We start from the raw sequence: 16,131 nt of genomic DNA, 5'->3' as shown, positions 1-16,131 counted from the left end.
CACGGTTCCTCGCCACTTTAGACAGTGTCATGATAGAAACCCTTCTGGTACACAATTTACAATTATAGACCGGTACATACCTCCGTGGAGAGGAGGTGCTAAGACAAGAGGCGTTTCTCAATTAGAAACATTTTGGATATATGAACTGGGATATTAATTCATTCATTGATAAGGCATGAACTGTCAGGTTTTCATTTCGGAGGAACTTTGTGTACAATCAATTTTTTTTTTTTTTTTTGTCATTCAAGACATTGCTCATTCACTTGACATTTTTTAACAATGTTTACATTCATTGTTAAATGTATAGCCAATATGTTGGATTATTTCATCTGTTAATGTATGTTCTGTCTGTATTTCCAATTCACCATCTGGACGACTCACTCAGCATCGTTTTTCAGACATAATCCGATTTTTAAACATTTTCGCAGTTCGCAGAATTCCTTCTGGGGTCTTTCATTACCCATAGATTCCACACTCTGCAACATTTATGACAGTTGATTTCTGTCACTGTCTTTTTTAATAATAAAGGCCAGGTTTTACATACATGTCATTCATATGATTTTTTAATATACATCATTTTTATTCATGTTTTTAGAATCCCCATTCAGAATTTCCTTTTTAGGTTATTCCATTATTGACCCTTTGTTTATTAATGCAGCTCGGCTTCATGATGCGTTTTGGAGTCACACTTCCAACAATTATTTGGAGCTTCAGCTATCAAAGAATTACTCGGCCACTCTGCTTGCCACTACATTTATATTCTTTTATATTTATTGTGTTGCATTATGCAGATCAGTCTAGAGTTATTACATCTGGTCTATATGAAACGCACAGCGGTCACCACAGTGAGGGGTGAACCGCATACATTTGCATTTTGATCCGCCCCCCTTTCTGACGATCCCAGTCTCTCTCGGCTTGCCGTTATGTGCTGCGGAACATCCTGTTCAGAACACGCAGTCAGAACGAGGCTTGGAGCGCACGCTCCGGCGCTATTTTGCTGTAACCAGGAAGCGCCCGTTCGGAGCGCCTCCTCGTTTCTAACATCCTATCAGAACACTGTGTCAAGACGAGGCTTGGAGCGCACGCCCCGCCGCCATCTTGCCACATCCAGGAAGCGCTTGTTCTAAGCGCTTCTTCATCACATACGTTCTGATACTTTTCTTTTATTGTTGTTTTTTCGCTACCTAAGTGCTAATTGCACGTTCAGAATGTCATTCTAAGCTCACATTCTGTTCAGATCCGATTTTCACCCGGAAGTGTTCCAGTTCTGAGTGACTCCTCCCAGATGGTGAGTTGTATGTTTTTGGGGGCTCACTATAAATTTGTCTGTTGGCCACATGAGAGGGATACCCTTTTGACAACGTGTATTTACACGAAACGCGTCAGGGATGACTCCAATGTTGCCATCATTATATTGAAGTGCGCTTTATTCTCATCTGACATGTAAGTGCAACCTTTAATTAAACTTAAATTGATTTTCTGACGGTATTACACTATGGCGTCCCCTCTTTTCTTTTCCACGTTTACATGTGACCTTTAAACACGGATGACCATCTCCTGCATTCCCTGAGCGAGAGACCTTCCAGTTCTCCCTAGGTTATTGTATTAAGATCATTCGCTGACCCCTTCCTGAAGCAACTCCACACCGTGGTTTCCAGTTCATACCAATCCTGATCGACTCTGGAAATATACATTTCGCAGAGTCCACACGTTTCGGTAAGCCTGCATTCACACTGGTGACGGGATATTTCTTCATTTGGAAATTCACTTATATTCACTCATTTATCTTTGGAAGATTTTATCTCACTCTTCAATTTTGAACTTTGTGTTATTCACTCATCACTCGGTTCATTTTGGACATTTATATGTATGGTTATGACATTTGTGTCTTCATATACATGTGCATTTCACATTGTTGCATATTGACCACGCATGGTTTTGATTTTATTGTCATACCTTTTCTTGTATAAGAGCGCTACACTTTTTTGTCCACATTTTGTTTTTTGCTTCTTGTTTTTCAGTAGCTGTGTATAGCAGCTTGATACATGCATACTTAGCAGCGCAATAATTTACACCATATTATTTGCCATTTTGAGTTGTTGCAATGAAATTTCAGCAAAATGGACTAGCTTGCTGCATACATTTTTGCCTTTGATTTTCGTGGTGTCTTTGAATTCAGCCCTCTGTAGGTGGATAATTTTCATTTCCATCAAATGATGTGCCATCCTTTCATTCCTAACACATTACCCAGTCCATATCAGTATAGATATCCAGCATGAGATTTTTGCCCGTTGAGATCTAAAATGTTTTCAAAGTGTTCCTTTATTTTTTTGAGCAGTGTATAATATATATAGAGATAGTCTCTGCCCTAAGCAGGAGTGTCCCACTCTAATTGCTGCTAAGCTGTAGTCAGTCAAGGCCGAAATTGATAGTTCTACTTTCTGCCCCAAAGCTGAGTATTATTGTTTGCTTTTGCCTGCTGTTGAGGAGCCAAGTAGCCTGAGTAATGAATATGTATATCTCCCTGACCAACCACTTGGAGGTTTATTGTCAGTGGTGCATGCTGGGTAAGGATATAAATATCCTGCTTCCCATTGGGGAAAACAGTGATTATCGTTAGCGGCTATAGCAGCTGCTTGCAATAATCAGAAGTTAATTTGGCAGGCTGGTTGTATCCAAGTTGATCGATTGATCAACTTGGTACATTCAACCTGCCCATTAACGGTTCGAATCTTAGGCAGTTCAGCAAGAAATTTTAATTGTGTATAGCCAGCCTAACCTCACAGACCTGCTGCTTGTGGGGAGCACATGCTTGGAGAAAGAAGGCCTGAATTTGGGGCCAGAGAAGTCTGCACTGCCCGACTGGATGATATATCTAGGAGGAGTTAATCTAGATTGGAGCATCGGCGGTGAATATCTGCAGGAGAAGTGCCTGAAAGAGTTGAGAGCAGGCTTGCACACCAAAGGAAGTCTAATGGCTCATTCAATCATGTACTACAACTGCTTTACTTTCTGAAATATACAGCGTGCCAATCTGGCTTAAAATCTAATTCTGGCTATAGCTATTTTTGCATAGTTAAATTGGTCCATGTGCTATACCTTACCGATAACCATGGAAGCTGTAGATCACTGCAGTAGGCAGCACTTACAGTAATTGTCACTGGCTTGCAGGTCCCGTGCAGAGTGCTTTCCCTGCAACTTAGTGAACACACGATTTCGGTCATTTGCTCAGCATGGGTGCCAATCAGAGGTCATTTTGCATTCTCCTAATGAATGCAAAGTGTTCCCTGCTTGGATGAAGCGGAGATCAGTTCATCACCAGCCCACTTCTCCATCTCTACATTTTTTTTTTTTTTTAAATAAACTTTTCAACTATATACACAATCTCCTGAAGAAGCGCATCATCGCACGCAACATGTAGAGCGATTCTCTTTGAGCGAACTCCGAATACGACTCAACCTCTCCACGTATCCAACCATTGGATTTATATAATTCTACGTGCTTCAAATCTTTGCGCTCGTTATATGTGGTATATGTATTAGAGGTGTTTTATGGTTTTTAATGTGTTTTGTATACAATGGTTTTAACTTTATCCAATGAATTTTTTTTTAATTAAATATATGCGTGTGCCTACAAAGTCCTTATCTTTATCCCAATTTCTTTTAACCACTTCTCCGACTTGACTAATCAGAGAACACTTTGCATTAATTGAGAGAAAACAAAGTATTTTTCGTGAATGGTGCCCGGGACCTCTTGTGTTCATTAAGCACACAGGACAGGATCTGGAGGCCAGCGGCAATCGCTGTGTTATGCTTAATTGCTAGTAGAGCGTGAAACACAAACAGCATTTCTCCCTATAAGATTTTTGTACAAAAAGGTGTCAACTGGAGTGAGGCTGTCTGGAGTTTCTAATGCTTTAGGGGTGCCTATTTACAGTGACTTACAGCATCCATGGGGATCCCACAGGTATGGCACATACATACTTATATTAGTCCAAACTTGATCCATGTAACGATGCAAAAATAAGCATACCCTTATATATGCCCCATGAAGTAACTATCCTCAGGTGATACGCAGAGATGAAACAAATCCTCCTACATAAATTGTACCTTTTTTTCTCTTCTCTACAGCCATTAAAAGGCCAGAATTTATGAAGCTTGTCTGACTGTCATAAGTTGTACCTGTCCATCTGCAGCCCTTTTTTCTCCACATCTGTTCAAAGTGCTGAATTTTATTGCTTGTCTAATGCCCTGTACACACGATCAGAGTTTCCGTCGGATAAAACTCCGTATTCCATTCAAGCTATCTTGCATACACACGGACACACCAAATTCCAACCGTCAAAAACGCGGTGACGTACAACACTACGACAAGCCTAGAAAAATTAAGTTCAATGCTTCCGAGCATGCGTCGAATTGTTTCCAAGCATGCATGTTTTTTTTCTCCGTCGGAGTTCCATACAGACGAACGGAATTTCCGATAGAAATATTTTCCATCGGAAAAAAAGAGAACATATTCTCTTTCTAACTCCGTCGGAGTCCAATGGGGTATACACACGGTCGGAATATTCCATGAAAAAATTCCGTCATACATTTTCCATCGAAAATTCAGATTGTGTGAACGAGGTATAAGAGTTCAGGAAAAAGGGGGCGGAGAGCTGATGTTACACTCTGTAAGGAAAGCTCTCAGAGCTGATTGGAGGGAAGGGTCACACTCCCCTACACACAGAACACTCTGGAATAGGGTCGAGGCTGCTAATCTTCTAGAGGGCCCTCCCCGTTATCATTTTTCTCTTGGTGTCAGGAAAACTTGTAAGGAGAGACTCATGCTGATAGCAGAGGAAGGAGGCAGCAGACACAGATAACACTTAGGGCTCTTAAATGAGACACTATAGAGGGATATACTTTGTTCATATTTCATGTCTGAGGTTTACAACCACTTTAAATAAACTCTGTCAACCTTTCAAATGTGACTAGTGCTTAATTTTTCATGCACCACAAAAAGTCAAGTCTAAAGGTTAAATCTCAGCTGTTATCTTCTCTTTCAGCAAATGTTGAGATAAGCTAACAGCCACACAAGTAATACACTGTTTGATATGAGTCCGCTGATGCAGAGGATTGCATTATACATAGAAGCAGTAAAACAAAACCTTAGCATAACATTGCAATGTAGCAAGCAGAGCCTACTGTCCACACCCAGCTGCACCTCGGAGTGCCTGTACATTTAAAGGCAGTGAGTGGAGAGGGATTAGAACGCATGCGGAAGGAGATTCACCCTCTCTATTTGTATTGTTTACCGTTATCATTGAAAGCAAAAGTAAAAGAAAATCCCAAATGTTGTGTTGTCCCCAGAAAAGTAATATAGGGAAAATCTTCCAATGGGGACACTAGATAAGGAATTCCCTTAATTTGCAGGGATTTCCTTTCACTAATGCCTCGTACACACAACCGTTTTTCCCGTCGGGAAAACTGCCATGACAGCTTTTGGCCGGGAAAACCGGCCGTGTGTATGCTCCATCGCAGTTTTCCTGACAGGAAAACCGCCTGGAATCCCGTTGGGAAAAAAGAGAACATGTTTTCTTTTTTCCCGCCGGGATACCCGGTGGACTTTTTCCCGTCAGGAAAACAGGTCGTGTGTATGCAGAGCGAGCGGGAGCGCTCGTTCTGGTAAAACTAGCGTTCGTAATGGAGATAGCACATTTGTCACGCTGTAACGGACTGAAAAGCACGAAAACTGAAAAGCTCAAATCGTCTCTCACCAAACTTTTACTAACACGAGGATCAGCAAAAGCAGCCCAAAGGGCTGAATGGTTTGAACGGAACTTCCCCTTTATAGTCCCGTTGTACGTGGTGTACGTTACCGCGCTTTGGACGGGCGGTATTTGGCGTGAGCTGTGTATGCAAGGCAGGCTTGAGAGCAATCCCGTCTGGAAAAATGCTGTTTCTTTTCCTGCCGAGTGATGGAAAATCTCTGCAATGGGGCACAGATGGCAGGGAAAAAAACCTGACAGGGGATATGGTCCTCCCTTTCTCTATCTAAAATGGAGAAAAAAGTTTTGCTTTTTAGTTCTACTTTAGGCTCCTCTGTGTTCTAAAACTTCAGGCAACTATAAGGCTTCATTTCCACTGGCGTTTTTACAGCCACTTTTCTGAGCGTTTTTTACAGCTTAAAAACGCCTGTCCATGTTATTCTATGGCATACACATAGGCGTTTTTGAGCTGCAAATGGCATAGGCGTTTTTGAGCTGTAAAAAAAACGCGGGACCAGGGCGTTCGGTGGCTGCAGCAATAGAGCTGTAAAAACGCCAGACATTAAAAAACGCTCAAAAACGCGCGAAACCGCTCAAAAACGCTACCGCTGCGTTTTTGAGCTCCAGCTCACAAAAAAAAAAAAAAAATTTGACAGGAACAAACTCAGAAGTCTGCGTCTTCCCATTTTACTGTCCAATCATAGGTTAAAGGAGGGACAAATCTCAGAACTAAAACAATGGTTTTCCCGACAGGATTTCCACTCAAGCTTGACAGTCACAAAACGCGGTGACGTACAACACTACGACGAGCCGAGAAAAATTAAGTTCAATGCTTCCGAGCATGCGTCGACTTGATTCTGAGCATGCACGTTTTTCTGCGCGTTGAAATTGCACACAGACCGGTTTTCCCGCTAGGATTTTTCCCAACGGGAAAAAAGAGATCCTGCTCTCTTTTTTTTACTGCCAGTTTTCCTGTAGGAAAAAGTCAGATGGAGCATACACACGGTCGGGATTCCCGGCCAAAAGCTCTCATCTGACTTTTTCCGACGAGAAAATCGGTCGTGTGTATGGGGCATCATAGTTCCTTGCTCATCAGGTGGAGGAACAATTGGACAAAAACCTTGGACAGTTGCTACTATTTACGCTCTGAGAAGCTGGTGCCATCCCTCAGCAATCTTCTTGAAAAGGATTCAGATAAATTGTCCTTTGCTTCTTTAACCCCCTGAATTGTCAGCACAGTGTACCTTCACATTTTCAGCTTCTTTTTTTTGTGTGCCAACCTTAGGGAAACCATACTGAGAAGAATGTGGTCACCCAAGACTTCTTCGTAGTAATGATGTAATGATGCTTTGAGCACACTTTTTTTTTATACCATCATAAAAAAAAAGGTTTATATTTAATCATACTCACCATGAACAAATAAGAAAAGCCTGAAAATTTGAAGCAATATTAAAAGTTTCATTGTAGGTGAGGCCACACCTCCATTTATTCATAACAAAAAGATTGACCTAAAAGAAAACCAAAATAATATGAAGCTACAAAGAGCAAATAGAATTTAAAGCAAAATTAAAATTTATGTCAGTGAGCAAGTTTTAAGTTACTGTTACATTGCCGTGTTTACTTTATTCCAAGTTATTTTTTATGCGGTTTGCACATTTCTATACTTGCTCTCTCACATTTCTGTAAATGCATTAAAGAATATGTTACCCCAACATTTCATATTCCTGATATGTGTCCATTGTACCATGTACGTATGTTAGACAGTATCCTGTTCTCTTTGTATTGCTTCCTTTGCATGAAATACGTAGTGATCCTGCCAGTCCCCCTGCTTTCCCATTAAAAACTGACCACACTAGGCATGAAAGCCCACTTTTCCCAGCATGGTCAGTTTTCTGGCTGTGCTAGAAGCCTGTCCTTCAAAGACATTTGCTGACACTCCCCCTGCACAGCTAATCACTGGGAAAAACCTTGTACTGCTGACACACACAAACATTTTGCCTTTCATTCCTGTTTTAACAGAATGCAAAACAAACAATAAATATATGTGAAAAAAATGTCCAATGTGATGAAAATTGGTGATAATAGTCCCAATGCCTCGGAATGAAGTGCAGTAAAGAAATCCACCACCGATCATTGAAAGGAAGGCTTACCAGAGATACTGTACCCTAATGGACATATGCCCAGAGGGTCAGTAAAGCAGGGTATAAACCACTCTCAGGCCTGGATCATCGGCTGCAATTCTCACGGAGACATCTTGCACGTCAATCTGAGAGGAAGCCAGGGATCGAATCAGGAAAAAGTTCGCTTCCAGGGGTACCCAATATGGGCCAACATTTAAACCAATATGTAGAGATGTAAGAGAATAAGAGAAAGGCACATAGCGTAATACTGAAAGGTACCAATATTTAATGTAGGTAAAATGTAGTAATGTAGGTAAAAAACACTTGCATTATAAAGGGTGATCAGCGCTTTCAAATGTACAAAGTGGCAGTGGTGGAGTCCCCCGACGCGTTTTCGCATCAAATAGTGCATCGTCTGAGGTTTTAACGGAATGGGTTATTTTAGAGGCTTGTAAGGGCCATTAACCACTTCAATACCAGGCACTTTCGCTCCTTCCCGCCCAGGACAATTTTCCGCTTTTACCTCTGTCGCACTTTGAATGACAATTGTGCGGTCATGCTACACTGTACCCAAAAATAGAGCTTTCTTTTAGTGGTATTTGATCACCACTGTGCAGGCCAGTCAAGTTCCTCCACCCCAAACTCGCTCATCCATGTCTTTATGGACCTTGCTTTGTGCACTGGTGTGCAGTCATGTTGGTACCGGAAGGGGCCACCCCCAAACTGTTCCCACAAAGTTGGGAGCATGAAATTGGGCAATTGTCTTGGTATGCTGATGCCTTCAGAGTTCCCTTCACTGGAACTAAGGGGCCAAACCCAACCCCTGAAAAACAACTCCACACCATATTCCCCCCTCCACCAAATAATTTGGACCAATGCACAAAGCAAGGGCCATAAAGACAGGGATGAGCGAGTTTGGGGTGGGGGAACTTGACTGACCTTCACAGAGTCCTGACCTCAACCCGATAGAACACTTTTGGGATAAATTTGAGTGGAGACTGCAAACCAGGGCTTTGCGTACAACATCAGTGCCCCCAAATTTTTTATATTTTGCTATAATAAATGTCCCCAATGTTTAATTTTTTTTAAACAAATTTCTTCATCAGTTTCGGTTGATGTGTATTCTTCTACATATTTTTGGTAAAAAAAAAGCAGCGATCGGGACACACGCATTGGGTTCCCCACCGTGCAGCGGGCTTGCCCGCACCCTCTGATGGCCAAAAAAAGAGAGCCATTCTGCCGCACTATATCTGCGTGAGCTGGTCGTGAACCGGTTAATTTGTTTTCCATCCTGTCATCATAGTAACACTGTACTACTCTGGGGGAGGTGATCAGGGGTGATTTTTTTTTATTTTTTACATTTTGTTTGTTGTTACAATGAAGGTCATTGTAACAGCAACTTTTTTGGGTTAGTCATTCATGACAGCTGTGATCACTAGTGATCTGTGATTGACTATCACAGTGTACAGGGTGCTTTGATTCACCCCGGTACCATGTGATAGCCGTGGGCCAATCACAGCATTGGCAACACAGCCGAATGAATTCAATCATAACAGCTTTGTTGACATTGTGATCATGTGATCGAGTACCGAGATCCGCGGTGGAAGGGGGGGGGTGTTGGGGTACAGCGTGCTCCTAAACCTGACGAAGACACAAGACATATATGTGCATGATTGTGCCTGCACTTGTCAACCTGCCGCAGTATATATATATATATATATATATATATATCATATTTGTGCCTGGTGTTCTCTGTGCAAGTCCACACATTTCCAGTTTTGCCTGTTTCACAGGATACCAGTGTTCGGTATCTGTGACAATTACTTGCGCTAAATATAGGCAAGACTGCTGCACTTTTACTACTCCTTGAATATAAGGAGGTGAAGATACGGTGCTCAAAATATAAAAGATATGCGCTATCTCGTATGAATCAATAAAGTGAAGTATTGTGAACAGGCACAACAATTACCACCATGTGATTAAACAAACATAATAACATGATATGAAACCAAGTTCATCAGAAAATTATTCATAAAAAAAATATTATTCATCAAAAAATAAAAGTTTATCAAACAAAATTATATATTTTTTATATATAAAAAAATATACATAAAAGGCATCCTGCTGTTTTCATTTCAATCCATGTTCAAATCTTTCTATAATAATATCAAGTGAACCACCTCCAGTGAAAGAATATTTTCATACAAACAGAAAATAAGCAACCCAAAATGTAAAATTGCAATAGATGCAGAAAAAATAAAAAAATAAAAAACTAGTGCATATAAATATGTAAAAAAATATTTTCACTTTAGTGAAAAAAATCCAGTGTATCAATGCACACAAACAAATTATTAATGCACACAAATATTATAGGAAACACAGTGTAGTTGAGTGAACCAAGTGTTAACTACCCAGAGGTAGTGCAAACAATATATAGTGTAAAGTCCCAACAGTATTAGGAAAACGTTAACAGCAGGACACTTCCAGGGATCAGTTCACCGATCGCTTCAATACTCTGTACATAATCTGAAGAAGCTTGAATCTTATTCTCAGCCAAAAGATGTGAAATTACTGACTCTTACCGAACAAGGTGGACCTTGGTTTTAAGAAGGTCAAAGAAGCGTGTGCATCAGCCTGCCAACCCTGGTAAAAGATCACTCAGCTCAGGGAGGGGTGCTTCTGTCTTGCAGGAAGAGAGAAAACCTTCAGCTGTTTCTCCAGACTGAATCACACAGGAAGCCATCAATTGTCGCCACTGTGCCCATCAATTGTCGCAACTGTGCCCATCAATTGCCGGCAGTTTGCCCCGTAAAATGCCGCTAGATTGCCCGAAAATATCGCCAGTTTGCCCCCCCCCCCCGCCCGGCACTTACCTTTCTCTGGCCAGCCATCCTCCTCCACGCTCCCTCCAATGTTTTCTCCCACCATCAATGTCACTTCAGTCAATTAGGTGACCGGTAACCAGATCCGGTGAACTTGATTGGCCGAGAAGCTGTCAGTGTTAACCAGGGAACGCAAATCCCTGTGCGCCCTCTGGGTAACCATTTGGAAGCCGATTAGAGCACACAGGCTGTAATCGGGAAGCCTATCAGAGTCGCTGGTTCTGATAGACACTTCCAAAACCCACCCACCGCTGTTATTCAGATGGCTGGTGCTCAACAGGGGGCCGGCCACCTGAATAGTGGGAAGCAGCGACGACAATACATAGATTCATGCAATGCATGAATCTATGTATTGTTGAGTGAGTGAGTGGGTGCAGGAGAGAGGGGGCGGCACTGGCCGCTTACCAGATCCCAATGATCTCCAAGTTATAAGAGATCATTTATCGCATGAGGTGAACAGATATGTGGTTTCCTTCTGTATGTAACCCAACCTCCTCGATGGATCACTCCAGCAACCTCCTAACTAATAGCTTCCCAGTCCTTCTCAGCCTGGACTCGCTTGATGCTCTCCACTCTGTGTATGTGTGGGGTTTAAAAATAGGGAAGACTCATCGCATAATACGTTTACAAAAAGGGGGTGGGAGAGGGGGCCCTACCACCTCCCGCCGCATTCCGGTCATCTCCGCCGCTTACCGGAGCCATTGGTAGCGGCGGAGACGATTGGGTCCTGTTCCCTGACAGGCATGGAGCTGAGTGAGGTAAAGATGGCTCCAACTCTGCTCCACACTATTGGATGGCGGAAGCAATATCAACCCTCACTTCTGCCCAGTGGTCTTAAAGGGTAAAAATATTTGTTTGCAAAAAAAAATGTAAAATGACATTTAATTTTTTTTATTGCACTTTAGTGTAAATGTTAGATCTGAGGTCTTTTTGACCAGATCTCACATTTAAGAGGTCCTGTCATGCTTTTTTTCTATTACAAGGGATGTTTACATTCCTTGTAATAGTAATAAAAGTAACCCCATTTTTTTTTTTAAAAGGACAGTGTAAAAAAAAAAAAGTACCACATCCCGCCGAGCTAGCGTGCAGAAGTGAATGCATACTTAAAGTGGAGGTTCACCCGGAGATGAAAATTTTTAACATTAGATTCATGCTCATTTTGTCAAGGGGAATCGGGTAGTATTTTTAAAATCGAAGCCGTACTTACCGTTTTAGAGATACATCTTCTCCGCCGCTTCCGGGTATGGGCTGTGGGACTGGGCGTTCCTATTTGATTGACAGTCTTCCGACAGGCTTCCGACGGTCGCATCCATCACGTCCCGATTTTCCGAAAGTAGCCGAACGCCGGTGCGTAGGCGCCGTATAGAGCCGCTTCTTTCGGCTACTCGTGACGCGATAGATGCGACCCTCGGAAGCCTGTTGGAAGACTGTCAATCAAATAGGAACGCCCAGTCCCGAAGACCATACCCGGAAGCGGCGGAGAAGATCGCTCTCTAAAACGGTAAGTACTGCTTCGTTTTAAAAAAACTACCCGATTCCCCTTGACAAAATGAGCATGAATCTAATGTTAAATGTTTAATGTTTTTAGGGTGAACTCCCGCTTTAAGTCACGCCCGCATATGAAAACAGTGTTTAAACTGCACATGTGAGATATTGCCACGATTGTTAGAGCGAGAGCAATAATTCTAGCATTAGACCTTCTCTAACTTTAAACATGCAACCTGTGGAAAATGTTAAACCTTGTCTATGGAGATTTTTAAGGGTAAAAGTTTGTCGCCATTCCATGAGCGTGACCTGTTGGGTATCAATTTACTTGGCGTAACATTATCTTTCAATAAAAAAAATTGGCTAACTTCACTGTTGTCTTATTTTTTTTAAGCAAAAAAAGTGTTTTTTGTTTAGGACGCCCACTAACACACAGCTCCTTTCTCTATCTGCAAAGTAGAGAGAGTGTCCTGACTTGCCTGCTCGCCGCCCCCTCCCCCCTCAAGAGGCTTTATCTATACCAGGGAGGAAGCCTTGCATTACTGTGTGTATTTACAGACAGAAGAACAGGAAGTGAGGATTTCTCAGAAGAAAGAAGGGCATTTAAAAGCAAAATCGAAGGATGAGGTAAGTGAAGGAGGACTGCACTAAGGAAAAGGAAGCGATTTAGGGACAAAAATTACCTTTACAACCCCTTCAAGTTGTTAAACTGCATAAAGGGCTACACATGCTGGCAAGGATGGTGGTGTCAATAGGGAGTGTAGATAAAACCAAAAAACTTGTGTTTCTGTGAAAAATGGTAGTGATGTGTGCACACACAAAGACAGGTTTAACTAAATGGACTGGTGTGTTTATTCAACCCTACCAACTACTACTGTTAACTATGTAACTACAACACAATTACTGTACAAAGCAGAGCCTGTGTTTATGGTGAGCAAATATGGATGACCTGATGTGCATATTTAATTACAGACTATACACAGAAGAAACAATTATAACACATTTTGATCAACTTATTTCCTAAAGTTAAGCTCTTTTACTTGTAAATAATAAAAATATAAAAGATTGTACCGTCCCTCTAATTACAATAACTTTTAACATAACAATCGGCTTTCACTCAAGCATTGGTAAAGAAACAATAAAAGGAAATATTTACGCTGTTTAGGGTTTGAAGCTATAAAACAGAGCGATTGCATCCTTAAATCGTAGCACCATCCCAACCTTTTTATGCTCTCCTAGTTGTCAAAAGTTTTACATGTTTGCTTGACTTAAAGATCTTTGGACTTTGATAAATCACAGTTCAGTCAGATGTGTCACAGTGTGTACGGCTCTCTAAAAATTCCACAGGAATTACTCTGTGCTCTGTAAAATCACTGTGGCAGCAGTGCATTATTCCCCAACGTAAAGACGACCAGAATATGCCTTGCATTAAATAAGATATAGGTGATATATATTTATACACAAGTGTTTCTGTACAAATCTGGCACACTATATTATTAAAGAACTATAGGGAGACAAAATAAAACTCAAAAAATAAAAGTATCAATTTATTGTAACGGACAAAGGAAAAATAAATGTATAGATGCACAAAAGCCTGTCACAAGAGAAATATGGAAGCCATTTGGAGACATTACTGACCTCTCTCCTCTCCTTCTCAACATGCTGGTTGACTTGGCTTCAACATTTACAGCAACTGTTACCCCCAAACAAAAAATTATCACTTGCTGCATATTTATTTCAAGCTTACCACATTATTGCAGCCTTGAGAGTCACATGACAGCCAGGCAACTTGCATTTTCAGCAGTGAAATTTTAGGCAACAAGTTATAGAATACAGTGGAGTCCTGTCCATTAGGGGCACAGCCCCCTCTATCCACAGCCGCCACCCCCTATTCATGTGTCCGGCCCCTTTCAAGACACCGGGCGCATGAATTACAGTGGCGGGGGTGTCTTTTTTTTAAGCACCTGATTAGAGCCAGAGCCTCTAATAGGTTTCAAAATAGGGTGGGCTTGTGGCGCAGAGCATGCCCACCCAGGTGTTACAACAGCGAATGAATATTCGCTATTGAAACACTGATCCTCAATTTGGCCAATCGGTCAACTGATTGGCCGAAAAAAGAAGAGACTCAATTGGCCGTCGAGGAGGGAAGAAACGGAAGCCGCCACAATGCTTGTGGAGAGCAGGGGAAAGGGAATCTACAGCCTCTGCCGAGCAGGGGAAGCCACTGGTGAAGCCCAGGAGAAGCGCTGCCCACCATAGATGGGGTAAGTGCCCCAGACCTGACCGACTGGTGGGGGGGAGTGAGGGGATGGTGTTACTGTTTGCCGCCCCCTCCCCCCCGAAAAAAATTACCACTGGCCGCCACCAACATTTCATATTCCTGATATGTGCCTGTTGTACTTTTATGAGAAAGTATCCTGTTCTCTTTGTATTGCTTCCTTTGTGTGAAATCCCTGGTGTTCCTGCAAGTCCCGCTGCTTTGCTATTAAAAACTGACCACACTGGGCAGGAGAGCCAAACATGGTCAGTTTTCCAACTGTGCTGAGAACTCAACCTGCTCTCCTCCAATGATGCAGATGCAGCGAAAACAGGCTCAGCATGGAGGAAGGGTTTCAGCCCCTGTCTGAATGAGCCATACAGGCTTCAGGAGTGTGTAATGAACAGGCCACTTTGCTATTTGTGGCTCCTATGAGGGCAAGAAGTGAAGAGCTAGAAAAGACACAAGTCCATCAAGTTCAACCATAAAAATAAATAAAATATATATCATACAATCCCATATACCCAATCCTATACCCGCAGTTTATCCAGAGGAGGGCGAAAAACCTCAGCAGATCATGCTCCAATTTGCTACAGCAGGGGAAAAAATTCCTTCCTGATCCCCCGAGAGGCAATCAGATTTTATATGATTAGATATGAATTTAACCAAGAGTTTAAATACATATTTAAGGGAGGTACTTTTAAACAAATGTTTATTTTTTGGGTGGGAAGTTGTGTAATCTACCGCAATAAAGATGACTACAATTTGAGAAGATGTTTGTTTTTCTGCTGTTACTTTTCAGCAAGGAACTTTGAGTATTCAGCAAGAGAAGTATTCTAGCTGAAAATGTAAGCCTAGTGGTAGGGTATAGTTTGGAAAACTGCCATGAGAGCTTTTGGCCGAGAAAACCGGCCATGTGTATGCTCCATCGCAGTTTTCCCGACAGGAAAACTGCCGAAAAAAAAAAAAGAGAACCAGCTCTCTTTTTTCCCACCGGATTCCCGGCGGTTTTTAACATGGCAGTTTTCCTATGGGAAACACTGCGGTGGCGCATACACATGGCCGGGATTCCCGACCAATGCTCTCATGGCAGTTTTCCTGTTGGGAAACCCGGTCGTGTGTAGGGGAAAAAGTTACAGAGCAGGTTCTCGGTTTTCCCGGTGGACTTTTTACCGCCGGAGAATCCCGTACATGTGTACGAGGCTTCAGTGTTATGTACACCAAAAAACCGCGCTATCACAACACCATTAATTCAGGCAGCGGCTAGCGTGTGATCACAAGAAAATAAAACAATATAAAAGTGTTATGGCCAGTGGTCAGTGGATTTAGTGTTAAACTTACCTGAGTCTGCTCTCTTTTTCTGGGTTCATAGGCTTCACTGAGAGCAGAGGGAGGCATTAGCTCCTGCTGCTGTCAGCTAAGTCCTGTGGGGGAGAGGGCCAAGCCATGTTGTGTCTGTCTATGGATGCACATAGTCCACCTTGGGAGCATACCCTCAAGGGTGCTACCTCACCACACAGTTTGCTGAGGGGGCACTTGGAAATGAGAAGTGGACAGAGCCACGAGAGACTCCAGAAGAAGAGGAGGTAAGCCACCGCTAGCAAGTAATAATAACATATTTTTTTAAATACATTTAAA

General features: G+C 42.1%; 1 protein-coding gene across 4 annotated transcripts in view; it reads right to left on the bottom strand.

Moving 5' to 3' along the window:
* The window catches only part of HHLA2 (HERV-H LTR-associating 2), a 40,973-nt gene that overhangs the window by 14,266 nt on the left and 10,576 nt on the right, over nt 1-16,131 (bottom strand). For 2 of the 4 annotated variants that reach the window (XM_040336641.1, XM_040336640.1), the window contains one exon: nt 7,160-7,257. In XM_040336641.1, the coding sequence (XP_040192575.1) occupies nt 7,160-7,211 (52 nt within the window). In that variant the 5' untranslated portion in view covers nt 7,212-7,257. Of the gene's footprint in view, nt 1-7,159; nt 7,258-7,899; nt 8,347-13,392; nt 13,998-16,131 lie in introns of those variants that run through there. The other 2 variants (XM_040336644.1, XM_040336643.1) reach the window with 2 other exon arrangements.

Source organism: Rana temporaria, chromosome 2, assembly GCF_905171775.1.
Source record: "Rana temporaria chromosome 2, aRanTem1.1, whole genome shotgun sequence".
Lineage (NCBI taxonomy): Eukaryota > Metazoa > Chordata > Amphibia > Anura > Ranidae > Rana > Rana temporaria.
The sequence above is the reverse complement of the archived record's forward strand: the minus strand, read 5'-3'. Positions and strand labels throughout refer to the sequence as shown.